This window comes from Melospiza melodia, chromosome 24, assembly GCF_035770615.1.
Source record: "Melospiza melodia melodia isolate bMelMel2 chromosome 24, bMelMel2.pri, whole genome shotgun sequence".
Taxonomy (NCBI): Eukaryota; Metazoa; Chordata; class Aves; order Passeriformes; family Passerellidae; genus Melospiza; species Melospiza melodia.
In genome coordinates this window covers 5,505,774-5,527,060 of record NC_086217.1, presented here as the reverse complement: position 1 = coordinate 5,527,060, position 21,287 = coordinate 5,505,774, and the positions used below count along the sequence as shown (strand labels likewise).

General features: G+C 40.0%; 2 protein-coding genes across 2 annotated transcripts in view; one reads left to right on the top strand and one right to left on the bottom strand.

Annotated features, from left to right (window-relative positions):
* TBCD (tubulin folding cofactor D) overlaps nucleotides 1-21,287 on the bottom strand; it is a 122,902-nt gene that overhangs the window by 82,513 nt on the left and 19,102 nt on the right. The window contains exons 10-14 of the mRNA XM_063175628.1: nucleotides 20,542-20,674; nucleotides 19,199-19,344; nucleotides 18,245-18,305; nucleotides 17,648-17,722; nucleotides 14,382-14,476 (exon numbers count right to left, since the gene is read on the bottom strand). Coding sequence (XP_063031698.1) covers nucleotides 14,382-14,476; nucleotides 17,648-17,722; nucleotides 18,245-18,305; nucleotides 19,199-19,344; nucleotides 20,542-20,674 — 510 coding nt within the window. The remainder of the gene's footprint in view (nucleotides 1-14,381; nucleotides 14,477-17,647; nucleotides 17,723-18,244; nucleotides 18,306-19,198; nucleotides 19,345-20,541; nucleotides 20,675-21,287) is intronic.
* ZNF750 (zinc finger protein 750) lies at nucleotides 3,945-12,184 on the top strand. The gene is made up of 3 exons (XM_063175895.1): nucleotides 3,945-4,056; nucleotides 8,467-10,099; nucleotides 10,500-12,184. The coding sequence occupies exons 2-3, from the start codon at nucleotides 8,676-8,678 to the stop codon at nucleotides 11,200-11,202; spliced, it is 2,127 nt and encodes a 708-aa protein (XP_063031965.1). The 5' UTR covers nucleotides 3,945-4,056; nucleotides 8,467-8,675; the 3' UTR covers nucleotides 11,203-12,184.

Genomic DNA, 21,287 nt, shown 5'->3' with positions numbered 1-21,287 from the left:
AGCTGAAGGCGCATTTTGCATCCCTGTGAGAATGGCTGCCAGGGAAAGGAGTCACCATCCCAAACCCTCCCTTATAAACAGCTCATCCCTTTGCCTACAGCCCCAATTCCTGCTCTTTCCCACTTCCCCCAAGATGTTTCACTGCCCAAGGGCGAGGATGGGAACCCAGAGAAAGATCATCCTAGCTCCAGACCAAACAGCACAGGCCACAATAAATATCTAAAAATGGGATCTGCAGTTGCTATTAAGTGCTGAGCTTTTATTCTTTTCCCATACAAGTAATTTGCTCCAGTAATCTGAACAAGTGGCTCCCAAGCCCAGCACAGTAATCTGCCCAGACCTATCTCCGGAGTCAGGGACTGGATTGTTAGGAAAAACAAAGGCACATTTCAAAGGTGTTATTCAAAAAGCATTAAGACTAATAACTATTCATATGGGATAGAAAAAAATAATTATGAGAATATTGTAGGAGAATCGCGTCATGTTTCGGGACACGGTGAGTTCCAGCAATTACATTCACATCCATTTGCCCCCTTCTGGGAATGGTGTGGAACAACCCAGCCCAAACATGCTGGTGCTGAGAGCCCTTTTTCCCTCAGAAATGTCTAAACATAAATTTTTATTCAAAATATTTTACAATTAAATGAAAGAAGTTATCCCATCTTAATCCAAAGGATTTACAAATCGTTCGATAACTTCGGTTCCAGTGATCCCAGAAAAAACAAAAAAAAGGATTTTAATATCTCAAAGCCACAAATGCAGACACAACTAAGGTGACACAGGTGAACATTGCAGTTCCAAGGCACTTCTTGTATGTGGGAAGCTGAGCTTCACCATCTCCATGTGCACCAGCATCCACATTTACCTGGGATCCTGCTGCTCTCTGGAATAACTAATAAGCTCACAGATTGCTAGGACCTGGAAAAAATTCCAGGAAATGATGGAAAACCAGTGGCCATCCCTGGGAGCAGCACTGGAGTCCTGAGGGGAACCAGCAGGGCCAGTCCTGGCATCAGAGCAGAAGGGCAAGAACTCTGATTTTTGTGGAGAGCACCTGGCACACTGATACATCCAGGGAATGGAATTCTGAAGGGGAAAACAGCAATGAGATGAGAGGTGTACCCAGATCAGGGTAAATTTACCCCATCTGGATGCAGAGTTCGTGCAAATGACATTTTGTTTTCTGTTTAGTGCTAAAGCTGAGCAAAAAAAGTTCATATAAAAGCACATACAAGGAAGTTTGTAACATTTAGAGAATGACAGAATTCTGCTACAGCTGAACAACACCTACTTAATACTGAATTTTAAAAAGAAGCTGGAATAAATAAGTATATTCTACACCAAAGAAGATAAAACCCCAAAGCTTTAGCCCCACAGAGATAGAAAAATCACCACATTTTAAAAAAAAGGTAACTTGGCAGAAACATATCAATAAATCCAGATTTTACTGTATCAGTCCTGGTGCTCTTAATTAATCTGACCTGTACATGACAAAAAAAAAAAAATTCAGGCAAAAGAAAGAAAAATTTTCAGGTTAATGAAAAAGGTACTACCAAGAGGGGACTGGGGTCACTGACAGGACAGGATGTGATCAGGTGAATTAAAAATAAGTGGGGAAACAACATCATTACAACCATGATTTAGTATTTCTACAAGTCTGCACAAACAGGAGTTCTCAGGGTTCTGCTCTGGGGTCCACAATGAATCTCCTCCCCCAGATCTGGGTTTTTAATATCATCCAAGCCCCAAGCAAAGGAGAATTTACATGGTTGTTCTTTTTCTTCCAGTTCTGCTTCACTTGCAGCTGAATTCACTGACCTGAGTGCCAGGAAGCAGCTGGGTTTAAAACATTGTCTGTGGGTCACTGCAGCCACTGGACATCACAGCTCCCCTCCAAATACAAGGTCAGGCAGTGGGGAGAAGTTAAAAAATGAAACCAAAGTTCCAGTTCTCACTGCCTGTTATGCCAGTTCAGTCAGAGCTATTGAGGGAGCCCAACAGCTTCTCTGATGCCACAAATTGAAATTTTCTTCTAGAGACATTTTTGAATGCAGTCTTTCTCCCTTTTTCCCTTAGAAATTTCTAATACAACAATTTTTATTCAAAATATTTTACAACTAAACAGAAGAATTTATCCCATCTTAATCCAAAGGATTTACAGACATCTAGAGGGTAATGTGACAGCAATATTACACCATTTATACTGCTATGCTGCATTATAGAAACATAATAATAAAAAAAATAATTAAGGGATAAATAAAACATGCCACAAAAGCCACTCTTCTACCTTAAAATTAGTGACTGTTTATAATTTGAATTTTTTTTTCAAAAAGTTACATCAGCCCAGCAAAAGGAAGCATGGTGACCTGCATACCCACACAGGGAAGTAGATGTCTGTAAATAATTCCACCAAAGCAAAGGCAAGACCTTTAAAATTATTTTTAAGACACTGCTTTAAAGTGTCTTAAAAGACTGATTTTCAAGACTTTAAAGACTGATTTTCAAGCAACTTTTATCCACTTTCTAAACAAGTCTTGTCCTGACAATTTCCTTAATAATTTTCAGTCCAAAAAAATCTTATTTTTGCTAACTATAAAATCCATTTCATAAATATAAAATATAAAATATAAAATATAAAATATAAAATATATTTGAAGTTTCAGTAATGTGCAGCTGTCTTATCTACAGAGCAGTGGGTGAAACAAGAGGGTTCTCATGTTCAGTTTTGAATAGAAATTTTAGCATCTCTGGAACATTGGAATTAGTAGCCAAAAGACTTTTTTCAAGACTTTTTCAAGACTTTAAAGACTGATTTTCAAACAACTTTTATCCACTTTCTGAACACATTTTGTACTGACAATTTCCTTAATAATTTTCATTCAAAAACTTAGTTTTGCTAACTACTAAATCCATTTAAATATATAAATATAAATTATAAATTATAAATATAAATATAAAATACATTTAAAGTTTCAGTAACCTGCAGCTTATGTACACAGCAGTGAAACAAGCGGGTTCTCATGTTCAGTTTTGAATAGAAGTTTTAACATCTCTGGAACATTGGAATTAGTAGCCAAAAGCCCCTTTGCTTATGCATTAACAGGAGTGGTTTTTAGACAGAGCTACAGGTATCCAAATATTTTCCTTGTGCCAGCCTGTGTGTGAGAGAGGAAATCATTTCACTGAGCAGCTCAGCCATGTCACCAGTGACTGGCACACGGACCCAGAAATTTGTCATTTCCAAACTTTAACAAAAAAACACAATGAAAGCCAGCCCCAGCAGTTAGCAGTGGGTGAGCAGTTGACTTTGCCATTTCCCTGTTGGATTGCCCAGCTCCTGAGCAAACACAGAGCCATGACAGTCAACCCTGCCTGCAGTGACTCCTTTCCCTTTCCAGGACCCGTGCGTTTGGCTGTCGATTATAGACAAGCTTTGGCAGGTTCCTGTGGCAAGCGAGCTTGGAGTTAGTTCAGTCCCGCCTTCAGAAAGGAGACTCATGAAGGACAAAAAATTTAAATAAAAATGAAGAGGGGGGAGGAAAAAAGAAAAAGAGCAAGAATATTAAAGCTACAAAGGGCATTCAATAAAAAAGTCAGTCTAAAAAAAATGAGCAAAATTATTTTCTAAGCTTTGCTACCCCCTGCATACAGACAGTTCTGCTGCCCACGAGTCACTTGTACAAAACTTAAAATATCCTCAGTGTTAACTCAGCCACTTGTGACCCCACAGTGCAAAAGGAACAGGCACCAGAGCTGAGAGCAAAACTTGGTTGTTGGAGGGCACGGAGCGACGGGAGCTGCCTTCGATAGGAGATGCTGAGGTAATGCTCAATGAGAGCGGTGGACGCAAACAAATGAATCGTAGCTGCAGGCTGGAGTAATATCAGGTGCATCTCTACACCCCGAGGGCTCAACTCCTACACGCTCAGGTCCCTCCCCTGGAACAGCCTCCTGCAGTTTCACTCAGGGCTCGGGCAGAGAACAGGTACTGCTCTCGCAGCAGTGACAGCTCCAGCGCAGCGCCCGCCCGCCGGCTCTCGGACACCCCGGTGCCCGGTGAGTACATTGCTTTACAGCATTTCTTTCAATAAAACTTTGCTGGTATTAAGGAGGAAATCTGAGGTGCTCAGTTCCCAGCTGTCCCAGCAGCCAGGGTTACTCCAGCAGGTGCACTCACGGCACCAGTCTCAGCTTTCAGCAGAAATATTCACCTCTCCTGTTGAAACTCTCAGTCTGAGAGAAAACCTAACTCTTGCAAGTTTTTATAATAATTAACTCTTGTGGGTGCAAAGGGTTTTCAGCACCTTTTATTTATTTTTTTGATTTGGGGAGTTAATATATTGCTATATTGCTTTAAATTGCTGTGTTTGCTGTGCCAGCTTTGCTTCCTAGAGTCATGTCAGGTTCATCTGAAAAGCTTGTGTGAAAATATTGTGCTCCAGCTTTGATTTATTAATTTTTCCAGCTTCTGGAAATTTAGCAGAAAATCAGATCGTTTTCTATTTTCTAGTCAATTAGAGTGTATTAAGACATTGATTTATTAACTTGGTATGTAGAGAGATTTTTATTTCCTCTCCACGCTGCCTAAGCAAGTAATTTAATCTGTGTTTCGGAGCTTCCTCTCACACAGACACACACACAGAGCAGTTCCCGTGGGTCTGCACCTCACACACACTCACTGCCCTCCCAGCCCACCCCTCTCACCCCTGCTTCCTCCTAATTAACAATCAGTTGTGTTAAAATTTTATCTTTCAGTTTCAAGGACCTGGAAGTTTAGAAGGGAGGGGTGGTTAATCGCTGGAAAAATCTCAGCTAGAATAAAACTCACAAATCTTGTTCTTGCAACACCCTGGGTAGGTGACAATGGCATGTCCTTGGCTTATGCAATAATGCCACATCACAATATTTTAATTATAGCATGTCCTTCAAAATGTTCCACCCCAGTGAGTCCTCCTGGTCAGAGAGATCCACATCACCAGAAGGAGCCTGCAATAATAATGGGGTGGGCATGAGCAGCTGTTACGTACTTTGCTGAAGCAGTGTCCTAAAAAGAAATGTAATTACTGTCCCTGCTTGTAATAAAAGACATTTTGAAATTTCCTCTTTGATCAACTGGGCATCTTAAACAATTTAAACTACTTTAAAACCCTAAAAAAAAACAACCTGGCCAGATATATATGCACATATCTATGTGTGTGGATGAATCCACATGTGCATATGTGTGTATACACTTATCCCCACGGACATTTTTTGTTTATATATTTACACACAATGTTCAACTACATTCCTGTTTTCTGAACCTGCCAACAGGTTAAAGGCAAGGAGGGAGCAACAACAAGCTGCTTTTAAAAATAGAAGGAAGGAAACTTGGAGCAGTCAGTCTCAGGCTGGAAAGGGCGACAGGTTCGAAAGCCATGAGGAGGTTACTAGTGCCAAAAACAAACAACTGAGATAACCTCAAGTTTAATCAAGATTAGCTGAATAACTTGTTTTCAATAAAAATATAAATAAATAACACTAGTGCATTTCAAAACTAGAGAATTATAATAATATAGAACCATCTGCATTTCTACAAGCAGGTCTACAGGAAATAAATTCTCAATCTAAGGAAAAAAGTTATGTAAAAATTATCCTGCTGTTGAAGATTTTTTCCCTGTTTTTAAAAGATATTACAAGTGATGGCATTGAAGTTAAAGGAAAAAGCAACTACTTATTTTGATATTTTCTTTCCAATATGAAATTCTAACTTTGGCAGCACAAAACATACATTGTACAGCTGTAAGTAACATTATTTATATAGGGACAGATTTAATTGGTTACACCTATTTTAAACTATTAATGTCCTTTTTGACTGTGTGATCAAATAGTTTTAATGTTTTTTAATGTTAAAATATGTCTCTCTGCCAGACACTCCTGTGAATTAGGGACCAGAGGAAGAATTATCCTACTTGTCTAACTTTAGAAATATTTTATTACTGGCATTTTTAAACCATGAGAAAAAAAGGTATTAAATAGTAAAAGAGAGAAAGAAAACATTCACCTGGCTGGCCTGACCTAAGTTTAGGAAAGGTAAACACCCTTTAAAATGAGCTGCTCTCTGCACCTCCCAAGTCAGAGCAGCAGGTTCTGGAGCCATCAAAACAAATTAAATAGAAAGAAATAAAAAGCTGTTGGAATGCTCTCCTGCTGTACCCACGGCACAGGAGCTCCAAGGCTTGAAATTTCTAACATGAAAACTGCAACAACGCATTTTATCTTGTTAAGAAATGATAGTTAATACTCTGTCCAACAGGAATAACTTGAATCAAAGTTAAATACCAAGTACAAAGTCAGAGGGGGGAGGACAGGACACACAGGAATTTTCTTTATGAAGCAAAGGAAAGCTGGAAGAACAAGGAAATCTAATTACCATCCCTTTATTATAAATGCTGCACCTGAATGCAGATTCGGACATTATCATAAATGCTTCAGCTAAGAAAGCAATGGAGTTTTGACAACAATATCTTTTTTCAAGAATAATTAGTACAAGCACTTCCAAGAAGATATAAAGAATAACAGGTACGAACTGACTTGACTGAGTCCATTACAAACTTTCCATGCTAGTTACACATCATTAGTTAAAAGTAAGGGCAACAAGCTCACTTAAGGCAGAAGAAAGAGCTCAGTTCCCTACCTCAACCTCTCCTCCTGTCTCAGTATTTAATTTACTTATTTTTTAATGTAAAAATATTATTTTTAATATTTGAAAGGATTTCTAGCTATTGTTATTTAAAATATTTTAAAATACAATATATTATTTTTAAAAATTTATTGGACTACTTTTTCAGCCATACTCCAATGATGAGACTTTAACATGCTAATGCATTTTTCCTTGCTGCCCTTACAGTATCAGTATCCAACTCAAACAACCACATTATAATCTGAAAAACAAAAAGCCACTTCTCTAGAAATTCCTTTTTCATTAATCTGAAGCACATTTAAACACTTGTTAATTTTAGGAAAAAGCTTGATTACTTTTTTCTACTTGCAGAATAGCTTTGCATTTTTAAGGGTGCCTTCACAATAACTATTTGAACAAAATTAATACTTCTATAACATCAGAAACAACATTTAATACAATTTGCTAGAATTACTGTACCTGATGAGCCAAGCAGCAATTCTGTAGCTTTCCCTTCAGTTTTCATCATGAGTTGCCTGTCATTTTCTGTTAAATAATCCCTGATTTAAGAAATGCTAAACATCTCTACTTGAACTAAAATCTCACAGCACATAATTACCAGCAATTCTTTTCATAAACTTAGTATTTTAATACTACTAATTTAAACTTCTATGTAAAAAGCTTTTTTTTAAAAAAAAAAATGGAGCTATCTCGTCACTCTTCCAATTAGTATTCCTGTAGTTTCGGGTAACACAATAGATACAGTACGTGGTTTTGCAACAGTCATCATTTTGATAATGATGCTTGTAGTTCATGATGAAATCATCAGTTTTTAGATCTCTGCCATAACACATCCTATAAAATCATGAGAACTTGACTGCGAGAGTTTCTCACGCCTTCAGAATCAGTGAACATAATGGAACAAGCCGGTACAAGCCCTCCCGACTTATCTAGGCAGCGAATCACCGGGCTGGATAAAGTATCCACAACCTTCCTTTTTCCAAAGAAAGGCAGATAGATCCTTCCCCTAGAAATCAATTACTGTCTGACACTTTTCCCCCCGAGTTAACACACTGGGGTGCCCGTGTTAACCATGTGCAATCTGTGAGCAGCAGGAGGATGGGAGGGGTGTTTGTCAGGCAGAGGATTCCATTAGTCAGACACTGCAGCGCTCATTTCTCTTAATTGAATTAGGAAGAGGAAGAAAATCGGTGTGGTTTTATCCTTCGAGAGATTGGGCACTTTTGAGGTACCCATTGAGACTGGGCTGTTGGGAAACGCCACAGCAGTGAAGAGAGGGGTTGGTCAGTCTCAGAAAGAGCCCAGTCAGCCGCCCAAGAGCGACCCATGCACCCCACCCTTGTGTCACCAGAGCAGGAAATTCCCTCCTCGCTCTCCCGGACCGGCCCGACAGGCTCGCCCCACATCCAGCCCCTGCTGGGACCTGCCTCTTCCCATCCCACCCACTCCACTCCTCTCTCAACAGCTCCACCTGGATTTCTACTTTCATCTTCTCAATGAACGTTCCTCCAGCTTTCAAAGAGAACTCCCCTGAGCCAGCAGCACAGGCAGGTGACAAGTGCTGCTGCTGGAAATGAGGCCACTTGTGTGACTGTGTTTGGGTGCGGGAGGATGCCAAAGGTTAATGCCCATCCAAATCCAGCCTGACATCCAGCTTTTTTATTGTTTTAAAAAAACCCAACTAACACAACATATGCAGTATGAGGGGGAACACTGTTAAGACAAGGCACTACATTGTGTTTAGTTCCAATGTTCCACTAAAGCTCATTTTAAACTTTGTGTTTCAGTTCCTGCACTACCAGTGGTGAAAGCCTTGTTTTCCGGTGCCCTCTTCCCTGAGACACCACAGGAGCTGGCTGCTTCTCCTCACCTGGGAAGAAGGATTCTAGAAACCTGAAAAACCGGAAACATCACGAGGCTACAACTGAGGGAAGCCAACCACAAGAAAGTTTTTATAAAGAACCATTACATTTAATTGTTTAAAGCAGAAAAAAGAATGAGTCTCCTCAAAGAACGTAAACCCAAGAAGCCTCATTACATCCCAAGACCACCGGGAAAGCCGTTCAAGTACAAGTGCTTCCAGTGCCCCTTCACTTGCAATGAGAAATCCCATCTCTTTAACCACATGAAGTATGGCCTCTGCAAGAACTCCATCACTTTGGTGTCAGAGCAGGATCGTGTCATCAAATGTCCGAAGGGCAGTTCCCTGGAGCCCAAACAGATCAACCAGCTGGAATCTACTGTCAAACCAACTTCTTCTAAATCTGTCACAAACGGACTGTCAAGCCTCGATTCAAAGCCTCAATATCCTTTTACAAAAGAAGACGCCAAGGAAAACGTTGAGTTACAAAACCAAGCAACAAATGCTGCAATTCAAGGACAGAAACCTGCAATCCCGAAGGAATTAAGCCCTGGCAGCTCTGCAGCAGAAGGTGCCATCAGCGTGCAGCCCCTGATGGAGGGCATGGTCAGGCCCTCAGCCTTTGTTCCCGTTGGAGAACACCGAGACAGCAAAGGCCCAGAAATCACTGAGGCATCTGAAATCCTCTCCCTCTCTAACAAAAGTTCTCCTTTTCACACCAAGTCTGCGTTTCATGCACCAGCTCACCCGTGGAAGGCAGGTTCTTTCCTCCCAGAATTTCCACATAAAGTTGCTCCCACGAAAGGCTTTGGTTCCATTTCACCTTACATGCAACCAATGATTCCTGAGTACTCACCCCATTTCTACGAGCACCGGCTCGCTATCTACACACCTTACCTGCTCCCAGGTAGCTCAGAGTGTGAAAGCTCTGCTCTCTCTGTCTATGGAACACAAGATCAAAGACATTTTCTTCCCCACCCTGGGCCACTTCCAAAACCCCTAAATCCATCAGCATATGAACACTATCGATTGTTCCAACAGTACCACTCCACTCCACCAATACCATATGGATTTTGTAGGCCAACAGATCCTCCATTTTACAGATTTTCACATGTAGCTGGTATTAACAGGGATCAAAACTCTCATCTGATGGAAGAAACCACCTTGCTGTACCCAGCCTCCTTAAGCCCTTCCCAACAATACCCTCTAAGCTCACATAAAAAACAAGCAGATTATGAAAAGGAAATGACATTATTGCATGCCAAAGGTAACGCTAAGGATGACCAAAATGAAAGAGAGAATGCCAAAATGAGCCCTCTTGCAGGAAGTGCAGCAACAGGCTCCCCTGGCAGACCCAGCCCCACCAACTTCACCCAGACAAGCCACACGTGTGAGGGTTTGTTTGACCTCTCCAACAAGTCATCATCCACATCCCTGGGCAAGTATGACCAATCAGAAGAAAACTTCACAGCCTTCAGACCTGTGAGAAAAAGCACGGACCAAGCACCTTCCCTTCAAGGAGTGCAGGCACAGCAGGACAGAGGGGATTCACCTAACAGGTAAAATAACACTTTGCAAATCCTTGTCAGGTTTACATAAAGACAGATGGGCACATTTCATGCAATGCTTGTTTATATTTAGATTTACAGCAGTGAGTTAATCTGTTCTGTACTAACTGTGCAAAGCACACAGGTGCTACAGTGAGCAGACTGTTCATTCTCCTTAAATGTACCACCAATTTCCACTGTGTTTTTGTACTTCCAATGTACTTGAGTACTTCAGAGAATTATTTCCATTACAATGATGGTGAAAGGGATTTGGGGATTTAAAGGAGAAACAACAGAATTGTTGGATTTCTAGCCTAGAAGTGTATATTTTTTCCTCTTCCTGCCCACTTCCTCAGCTCCAGTTTAAAAGAGCAATTGATAGTGAATTCTCTTTTCTCCTTGTTTCTTCCAGCATCAATGTCACTGATGAAGACTCACACACACAGACTGATGGCCAGAACAACGCGGGCTCCCTGTCCAACACGGAGGAAGACACAGGGATAGGGCCCCTCAATCTTTCAAAGAAGCCTGACACAAGCACAGGACCTACTCATGAGCACATGTACAAAACCCCATCCAAAACTGACAGGCAGAGCTTCCTGGAAATGCAGGACATGCCCCTGAACCTCTCAGTGAAGGATTCCTGTAACACATCCAGCCTGAAAACATCCTTCCACAGCCCATCCCACGACAACACCACCGCTCCGAACGCCGAGAAGGAGAGCTCCGGAGCGGAGCCCTGCGTCCCCAAGCCCCCCAGCAGCAGTGCCTGTGACAAACCCTTGGCAGCCCAGCGTGGGGAGGCTGCAGACTTGGGGCTCATGGAGAGCTGTGATGAGCAGAAGCAGACAGCAGCCGTGGCCCTGTGCCAGCTGGCTGCCTACAGCCCCGGCGCCGCACGGCTGGACGGCGACGGGCACGGCGCGCAGGACGGGCACGGCGCGCCCGCGGAACCCGCGGCCGATGCTCAGGATGCTCAGTGCAACCCAAAGGGGAAAGGACAAAAAAGGACAAACCAAAAAGAGTCCACAAAATCCCAGCAAGGTGCTAAGAGGGTCAGGCCCAATGACTGCAGCAGAGTCTTCACTTTAAGGAAGAGAACAAGAGTGTCCTAATTCTCCTCCTTCCAGTGAGGTTCTGGTTACCAGCATCATCGTGAAATTTCTACAAACCCTCATTCCTTGGGCTTGGCCCATGACAAGATACATTCAATCTCTCCACTGTAAATAATGTTCATAATTTTATATTAATATTTTTAAGTAATTGAACTTTGCCTTGTACAAGCTCAGGTTTTGATGAGTGAATTTTTGCATTCGTTACTAAAGCCAAAGTAAATTAGATGAATCTTCAAGGGGTTTTTGCAATTGTATGATGTAAAATAACTTTTACAACTTCTTTTCTTAAAAGACATTTAAGCTCTAGAAACAATATTGCTCAATAACATACTGTCATAGTCTTTTTCCAGCCTTAACTTCATCTAGTAGGGGAGGTTTTGGGTCTTTTTATTTTCCTTTGAAAACCTTTTTATGTCACTGTGCAGTAGTTTAAACAAGCTTAAGATTAAAACTGGCTTTTTAGAATATACTGTAAAAACTGCTCTGTGTATGGATGCACTTTGCCATTCTGCCCTAAGAGAGAACAACAGCCCAAATTTAGTTACAGAGGCAGAGGCCACTTGAAATAAACAACCCCAAACCCTGTGTAAGCAACCTCTTCTCACACTGACTGAGACCAAGCTGCAAATCAAACCAAAGAAAGCCTGCACAGGTTTAATAACTGCAGTTTATGTACAACCTTAAGTAAATGGCTGTGAAAACAACACTGAAAATATGAAGAACTAAGCAATCCAGGTGCCTGCTTTGCTGAGGTTAGACAGACACTGGGCAGCCTTCAAACTCCAGGCCTAAAATGTTATTTATATAATTTATTTCATCTGAGGCAAACTCTCCTGGTGAAGGTCTTGTTTCAGTGCATGTGTTATCACTCACTATCAGTTTCTGTGTCCTCTACATACAGCCATAAAACTATTTCCTACTTCTATATCTGTGTATATAAACTGGCAATTTTTCAAATAAATCTTGTGATCTGTACTTACAATATATGGAAAGTCATTAATGAACACAAATACATCTACTACACTATCTGTACTGAAGAAGAGCTAGCAAGAAGTTGCTAGTTAAATTTTCAATTGGCAAGCAGAATTTTGGGATCAAATCAATTCCAAACAAAAGAAGCTTCCTTCAGTGATGGAAACTCACTATGCAGGTTAATTCATCCATACTTTTAATTGCAAATAATGAAGCTCAGAATTCCCTCTGTCTTAAAGCTGCTGTCCAGCTTGTCCAAACTGCTGCAAAAGTTCAACTAAAATTAGGCTGTGTAAATTTGCAGAGTGTAAGGAGAACAAACCCAGAACGAGAATTATTCCCATAAAACCACGAGTATACATTTCTCATTGATCATTACTCAGGTTAGAGGCATCCTCACCTGCCTGAACATCACCAATAGGTGTAAACCTACTCAAGGAAGTGGAGTTGCATTGAACATAATACAGAATTCCCAGATTTTTTTAAACTCATGTTTTGTGCTGTGCTGCTTTGAGCCAACAACTCAGAGCATTGTAACAAGTTTAGTAATTAAATAGTAAATGACAGAACTTCAGTTTCTGAGGTAAGGAACAAAAAGAGATACACTGATCTTTAATTTAATCCTTCATAGAGAAAAGCTTACCTCACATTATCAAAAGGCAAAAATATCAATGTGAGTTTGAAAAAAGGGAATGCAGTAAAAGAAGAAGCCAAATCAACTGAAATGTCCACAGCAGGGCATAAGTCAATGTGAGGTACAGAGCTGTACATCAGCAAGTGCTTTCCAGTCCAAGATTAAAGCTTCAACCTTAGGGTCAGATGCTGCTAAATCCCTCATTTCCAAACATGAAATTACAGAATCATGTGGCACCACTGCCACCCTTCACACTACTTTAAGCTATGTGCCTCACTCACCTCTGAGAGCAGAAAGCTTCAGATACTATTATCCACAATTTGAAAAAAATATCTCATGTATCTCTTTACTTGGTAATTTGAATTTCTTTAAAGTGAATGGAAAAAAACTATTTGGTGTTTCTTCCATACAATTCAAGGATTTATTCTTCCCCATTTCCATACAAATATTATTTATAAAAGCCAGCTCCAGTGCTGATCTGATCTGTCTTCTTCAAATTAAATAAAAATCTGTCATGAGGTTATCCAGATTCCCTGACAGAGGCGGACAGTTTTGGTTTTGTCAGAACTGAAGTAGAGATTTACCTCTGGAGGATTTCCCTTTCATGATTCCTCAGCTAGAAGGTTTTTAACTGTTTCACCTTCATCACGGAAGGGCAAAAGTAATGAAAAAAGGGAAACCAACTGAAGGCTCACTGCACAAACTTTCTCACATGCACCACATGCTAGAATGGACATGAACTCCTTCCAGGAAGACAGAGTAATAAACTGTATTAAATGTCACATTTTACAGCACATCTTCAAACTAGAAAAGATTTAGCACCCTGACTTACTTTGAAATACTTTTTAAATTTAGTGTTCAATTCTCTGTTCAACACAGAAGCACCAGATGGGACCCAAAGAACCATCTAGAACAAGTCTCTGCTGTAAAAGCACCCAAGGGTGGATGTCAGCTGCTACACTGTGCTTTTGCCATTCCCACTGTGTATGGCATTGACCAAAATTACATTAATATCTCTGTTATTCAATGTATGTTGATAACTACAGAACACACAAAGAAACAATTCCTCTGCCCTGTTCTTTTTCTTTCCATCCTGCTGTTTCAAAAACCCATTTAAAACATAAACAGTTCATGTATAAATTGCATGAAACTGGCCTTTGAAATTTAACCATAAACAAACTGCAGAAGCTACTGGCTTTAAAGTGCAAGTTAGTCATCAATTATTTAATATATTCTGCTTAAATAATGACACTGACACAATATGGAGACATGCAGAATTGTTTTATACAAGTGTACAAAGAAACATGGGAGGGAAGAAGAAAGAAGAAAACCCCAAGAAATTAATTCCATTTTGGAAAGAAATATTTATTAAGTATAAAAAAAGGCACACCCAAGCCAATGCTTTAGACAGAAGTACTTAAATATCCCCATGGGCAAATGTTTTACTGTAGAACTCAGTGGTTCAGTCATCACCCAGCACTCACACACCAGCAAATCCCAGCCTATTGCCACACATTTGGTGCCTAATAATATAAATTATTTCATGCACTTACAGTCAGCAGGTCCAACTCACCATCAGGGATTCGGGAAGGGAGCAGCAATCCTCTCCTGCCCAGCTCAGCCAGGGCCAGGCACCCCCCGTGCCACGCGTTGTCTGTTTCCTGGAAACTAAAGTCAGGACAAGTTTTGTTAAAACTGGCCCTTCTCTCAGGATTTCATTTCTTACAGTGAATTCCTAACATTTTACAAGATCCCTAATCCAAACCAGCATGTTCTTGTTGTGTTATTGATGCCACTGGACTTGTAAAATAGAAGTTGAACATGTTTTCCTTCCTGTTTATGCAACATAAACAGTGCTATAAATATGATTAAATAAGCAAAAAGCTCATTTATGACTATAAATGTAACTCAGTACAGAAGATTCAATACCTGGAACTCATAGAAAAAAGGAAAGCAACTTCCCAGTACATGGGCAAAAGATGTACAGAACATACCCAAAATAACTAATGAGTTTTGTGCCAAATGCAGCCCTTAACTTGCAAAGGAGGTTCAAATGGCAATTCCTAGCAAACCCATTACAAGAGTTTATGAAGTAAGCAAATAGTGTTTTTAATCCACCTTTAGAAAACATAAATCAGAGAAACTTGCAGTGAACACAGCAAAAAACCCCAAATGGTAAATAATTTTTAGTGGGCTGCACTGTTAATGGAGATAGTTAATAATCTCGAGATTATGGAGTGAAAAGCGGAAAGGTGGCATGCTGCAGGATTAAATCTGAACAGAGTTCATTCAGTATTACACTAGGAATAGGAATCTGAGAAGAAAACCCCAAATGGTAAATAATTTTTAGTGGGCTGGCAGATAATGGAGTGAAAAGAGGAAAGGTGGCATGCTGAAGGATTAAATCAGAATTCATTCTGTATTACACGAGGAGTAGGAATCTGAGAAGAAAACACTGGACAGCCAGGGTACGGCATATCCAAGCTTCATTTCTCCCAACACCATCTCTGAATTGCAGCTCTGAGAGCAGGTGCTCAGCAAAGAAAAGCAGGACCCCCATCCCCTTCTTGCCCCCCTGGCTTTGGCAATCAGCAGCACAGAGACAGCTCAACCAGAGGCTGGAGCCAGATTCATTATTTAATAACCTCTGAAGGGACTGTCTTCCATTAATTTGGATAATCCCTTTTTGAACTCCCTTTACACTTTTGGCTCCCATAACATCCCGTGGCAATGACTTCCACTGGTTAATTACAATTGTGTGGAAATGCACTTCCTGCTGCTTCCCTGCTCTGGCACCAGGGAGAGTGAATGGTAAACAGCCTCTCCTCTCCCTCCTTCTGGCCTATTTACAGTGGAGATCAGCAAATCCCACCCCTCCACTTCTCCTTCCCACCTGTAAAAATCCCCATCAGTTAAAGCAGTGATTTAGTTTGATCTCTTCCTTTCCTCATCATTTCCAACATTTCTCTTGTTTTCCCTGCCAGCTGCTGAGTGCTTCCCTGACACTCTGACACATCAGTGGCTTCCAGGGCTTTGACAGTGAGCAGCATTTTGCCCCAAGTACATCAGTTTGCATGCATTAGACATTATATTTTACATGACATTTACTGTCATAGTGCTTCACCTGGGCTTCTGTAACACTTTCCTTCCTGCCACTTTAAGCTCTCACTATATTAAATCAACTTGAAGCATCAGCTGGTTTCCTCAGCCCCTCATTCCCCTTTTTTCCAGGATTCTTTATGTGTATGCTGAACAACACAAGGCTCATACCTCAGTGGAACTGTGCTGACAATCTCACTACACTGTGAAAAATCACTCATTTCTTCCCTGACTCTTGTCTTTTGATATGTCTACATAGAACAAATCCTTTCTTCTCATCCCAAGAGGTACCACAGAGTGCCTCTGATGAGCAGCTGCTTTATTCCTGTTTTGGTCACTCAATATTTAGTGCAAAGACTGCAACAGAGGCTCTCTCTGTCCTTGCCTACGTTTGTTCCCAGGTGTTTCTGAAGAAAGCAGGTCACTCAATTACTAGTTGAATTACTCATCCCTATGACTTGAAAAACAAGGAAAGAAAACACAGCGAGCACAGGTCTTTGAAGCTCCAGGGATAATTGAGATCAGCAGCACCTCTTAAATTAATCACAGTAACACAGTGAGGGATCATCTCAGTGGATACTTTCCTTGCAAGTCTTTCAGACTTCATACCTTCTTTTTTTTATATGTGTTATCCTTTGAGCTGGCATCCTTTGTTTGTACTCACAACCAATGTGAAAATACTTTTTAAAACTAGGGACATGTGAGTGACAAACTGCTCATGACCAGCATTTCTTGCCAATAAAGAAACTCTTTTTGTTATTTTTGGTTTTTTTATGGTTTGCCCCAAACCACTCATTTAGATTTCAGGTACTCAATGCAGCTGTGATGAGCAATTTGGTATTAAACAAAAGCACATGATACTTGTTGAATTTTTTGTTTAATGACTTTACATCTACAGGAATGTAAAGCCATGACATCCAACACTAAAGTGGACCAAAAGAGCATCCCACAGCTCTGGATGCCCCAACCAGAGTTTCCACTGGCCCCAAATCCTCTCTGACACAGCCAAGAGCAGATCCCTTAGCCAGAGTGTAAAACCAGCACATTCACTCTGCAAACCCTTCCAAACTCTGGCAGATCATGGAGAAGCTTGCAGACAAGCAGCACATTTTTTGTTCAGGTAGATATTCTCAGTATCCACAAGGTCCTATGGCAAGAAGTTCTTACAGTTTAACTGTAAAAACTGAATAACATAATCTGTTTTTATTCCAAACCTGCCACCTGATGCTTGAGTTTGCTTGCAGCAACACAAATCCTAGAGGGCAACCACATCCACACCACTCCCAAGTGCATAAATCTCTATTTATACCCCATTTATTCCTCACTCTCACTACATGTTTCAGCCTCCCCTCACACAGAGATTGTTTCTCACCTCTGGTGAACCTCAGAACATCATTTCCAGTTCTACTGGGTTTCTGAGGATGGACACTAAACTCAAGCCATGAGCTTGAGCACACCAGGAGTCTCTAAAGTAGCAAGTTCATGAGCATTTTTTAAATTTTTCCTAAGATTAACTTCACTCCCTGCTCATTACCTTAGTATGGGGTCATGAGGATGGATCAGAAATAATTTCTTTATTGAATACCCTTAGCCCATCTGCGCCTTCAAAGATTTTGAAATCTAAGAGAAGGACAGCAAGAAAATTTACAGATTTTTAGACCTTTCTTCCTAACTGTTGTCCCCCTGTTCCACAAGCAGACATGCTTCAGATGTGTGTAGAGTGTGAAATAAGATTTTTACCTAAAACAGTCCAACAGAGACCCAATCACATCATCTGCTAATTCTTTTGGAAGTCTTCCAGTTATTCTACCAATTCTACAGAAGAAAAAAAAAAAAAAAAGAAAGAAAGATACAATGGATCATTAGTACTACAGTTGACTGGTAAATTATAAGAAAAAAATTAGTTACTGGAATCTTCCTGACTTCCCCACTGCCCTAAGACTGATACCCTTAAACAACAATCTCCAACTTTAAAAAAATCTACACAGTAGTGGATCTCCCACAGAAACACATTTTAAAAGAGAAAAAAAGCATTTTGAAGAAATGTTTCTTTGCACCCTTCAAATCTTGTCTTACCCAGAACATCTATTTCCAAACCCACCTGAAATTCCCTAAAAACTGACCTGAGTTTTCACCAGCAATAGAGACAGAAGTGTCTGTGCACCCACCCACCACAGGCTGTGCTAAAGCCATTTGCAGCAATAGCAAATATTGGCAATGCACCCAAATTATCAGTCATGGATTACACTACATTTCTATATAACAAGACAGAAATATATTCTTTACATGTTATATATTGTTTATATGCATTGTTTACAATCACCATAACAAACTCACCCTTTAGCTGCAGACCACCTGACAATGGTGTCTTTGTCTTTCAGGCCAACCAACAATTGTTCTGCAAATAATTTTATTTAAAAAAAAACAGATTATTCTTATTTAACAACAGAAAAATTCTTAAGATGTTCAAATTTCATTTGCCTCATTGTATAAAAATCTTTGTATTGTATCAAGATTTATTCTATTTTCACATAAGTATGACTTGAAATTCAAAGCCAAGAAATATGTCAAAATGATTTATGGAAAAAGATTGAAATTTTAAGTGCTGTAAAAGATTCAAAATGAAGGCCATGGTGCTTTTTGCAGAAGTTAATTAGATTATTCAGTTATAAAAGTCTTCTGATGCAATTTTTGCCTATTTATTTACAGAATATCCACCAGCCAGATTGCAGAGGACAGGCAGTACAACTGCATATTAACAAACAAATGCAGTTCCTTTGATACTGCTACAGTCTAAAAATTAAACCGTAATTTTTCAGCTTTCATGTGACACACTTTGTTGTGTATTTCATTATAAATTTTAATTCATTCATAAAAGGCTCAGGGCATCTCTTTTATATAACTGGATAAAATTCGTTAAATATATTTCAGTGTGTTTATACCTCAACTGCACAACAAATACTCCAGTACTGAGTTTCTGATTGAGATGCTGAAATCCAACCCATTTGACAAAATATCACCTATTTTAATCAGCTGCACAGGCTGAAGTTTTAGAGTCTTTACAGCTGTTCACACCAGTACAAATACCCACATTACTTTCTTAGGCCCAAGCAAATAGTTTTCCAATGTGTTTAATTTGCAGCATGTGAGAAATGGATTTGTAGAGAATTTTTAAAGTTTAATAGAAGATTTATACAGTAGGTATTTGTATATAAATTTAAATTTTTAATTTAAAAGAAAAGGGCATAATGCAACAGCAGCATTGTAACAACTTCTCTAGCTTTTACACACCTACAACATTTTCAATCTCTGCTGGAATGTCATATTCCTCATCATCATCATCAGCTTCAGCAGCAACAACTTCTCTTTTCTGGTTCTGCACAGCAGCACCCTGAGCCTGCAGGTTGGCAGCCAGGGAGCGACAGCCACGCTGGTACCTGCAGAGCAAACACAGCTTCAGTTATTTCTGATTTAATACCCACACTGCCACAAAGTCTGTCTGCCACCTCCCTACACCTCCCAGGGCGAGCAAACACAGCTCCAGTGATTCCTGATTTAACATCCAGCTGCAGCAGGGACACACTGCCACAGTCTGTCTGCCACCTCCTATACCCTCCCAAGTCCCAGCTCTCCAGGGCTGCTTTAAAGGAAAGGGAGAAATATCCCATTCTCCTTGCTCCTGACCCACTTGTCTGTTTTCCAAGGTGAGAAGAGCCAGACTATTCAAATAGTTCCTTTTCATTATCCCTCCCTTTCCTGTTTCACTATAACCTATTTTCCACTGCTAACAACAAAGAGAGACAAAATTCCCAGGCCCCAAAAGTCTCTCCAAAACCGAAAAAAAAAATTAAAAAATTAATAAAATCATCTTATTAACAATTGCTTTTTAAATCTCAAAGCCAGCTTAGTACTTTCTGACCAAGCTGTACTCGAATATTTAGCCCGTGGTGTAGATGCATTCTTACAAAAGATAGACTTTACATGCTAAACTGACTTTTGCCATGGGGCAAGGTACATTCTCCACCTAAAAAGAATTTTCTATGCCTAAGGATGTTCTCAAAAGCCAGTAAAATAAATACAATAAAAATAGTCACCAAGGGAGCCTGCAATTTTAAAATATCAGTGCGAGAAATCTAAAAAAGAGTTTGCCCTCTGGCATTAGGTAAAACCAGACACCAAAACCTGACTAATATGCAAAACCAGAGCAGGATTGCAAACCACTTTTCCCCTGTGAACTTTCTATCGAATCAGGGTAGGACCAGGTAATGGAAAAAGTTATGTTCACTCTTACAAAATTGTACTAAATCAGCTTCAGGAACAAAGGTCTTCCCATATTTAGTGAGTTATGCATTATATAGGAACAGGCTTCTGCTTGTGCAACGTGCAAAGTCAGATCTGGCCTGTCCCAGCACTCACTTAGGTACCAAAATTGAAAAAAAATACAGGAAACTAAATACAGTGAAAGAATCCTCCTTTTTCCAAATAATGCAAATGAAGAATAATGTTCATTCCCACAGGGATTTCTTTTTCTTTAAGGAAAGTTTAAGAGGGGCAAATGTATGGATTTATGTATTTGTAGTGGGTTTTATTTAAGGATTTTATTTTTGTTTTGAACTTTTCAGCTTTAAACTGACCTCCACTTTGCTACCTTTGGTTTCACAAATGTCAGCCCAAGCCTCTGGACCAGTTTCATGCCCAGCTTGCGCAGAACCATCTGATTGCTTTCTGACAGCTTGCAGCTATCCAGACACTCCAGAACAGTAGCAGCTGTAAAAGAAAACAAACACACCAGAAAAACAGCTTTTAAAAACACATTGGTATGAACATCTGAAAGCTTTGAATGTTTTTTAGGAGATTTATATTTTCAAAGGCACTACTGAAATACAAATGCCCCGTTACTACTTTGTGGGAGATGACATTGGTCAAACAGCTGCAAAATCCTTCACTGCCCAAACAGGGAGATGGCTTTAAGGATTGGTTTTGATTATGAAAATTAAAATCTACATTCTCTGAGTGTTTATGTCTCTGTTTCTTGGAAACAACAAAACCAAGAGTCTTTCAGGGTCTAAGAATTTTCAGTGATCTAACAGAACCAAAAGCTAGAAAATGTAATTCTTTTACTCAGAAAATCTCCTGCACACTGAAGAAGCTTTCCCTTTCCTCATTTAGTACTTTCAGGCAGCACCGAATCCTGACACTGAAATTTTTATGATGATGGATGTCCAGAAACATTTACACATGAGAAACACTGTGGATGTGTAAACAATCAGCCACAAAACCTCTCATTTGGGCACATCAAAGGTAACGAAGTTATTTGTCCAGCAAGTAAAAAAAAACACAGAGAAAGGAGAATCTTGGGTTAATGAGGATAAAGTTCCAG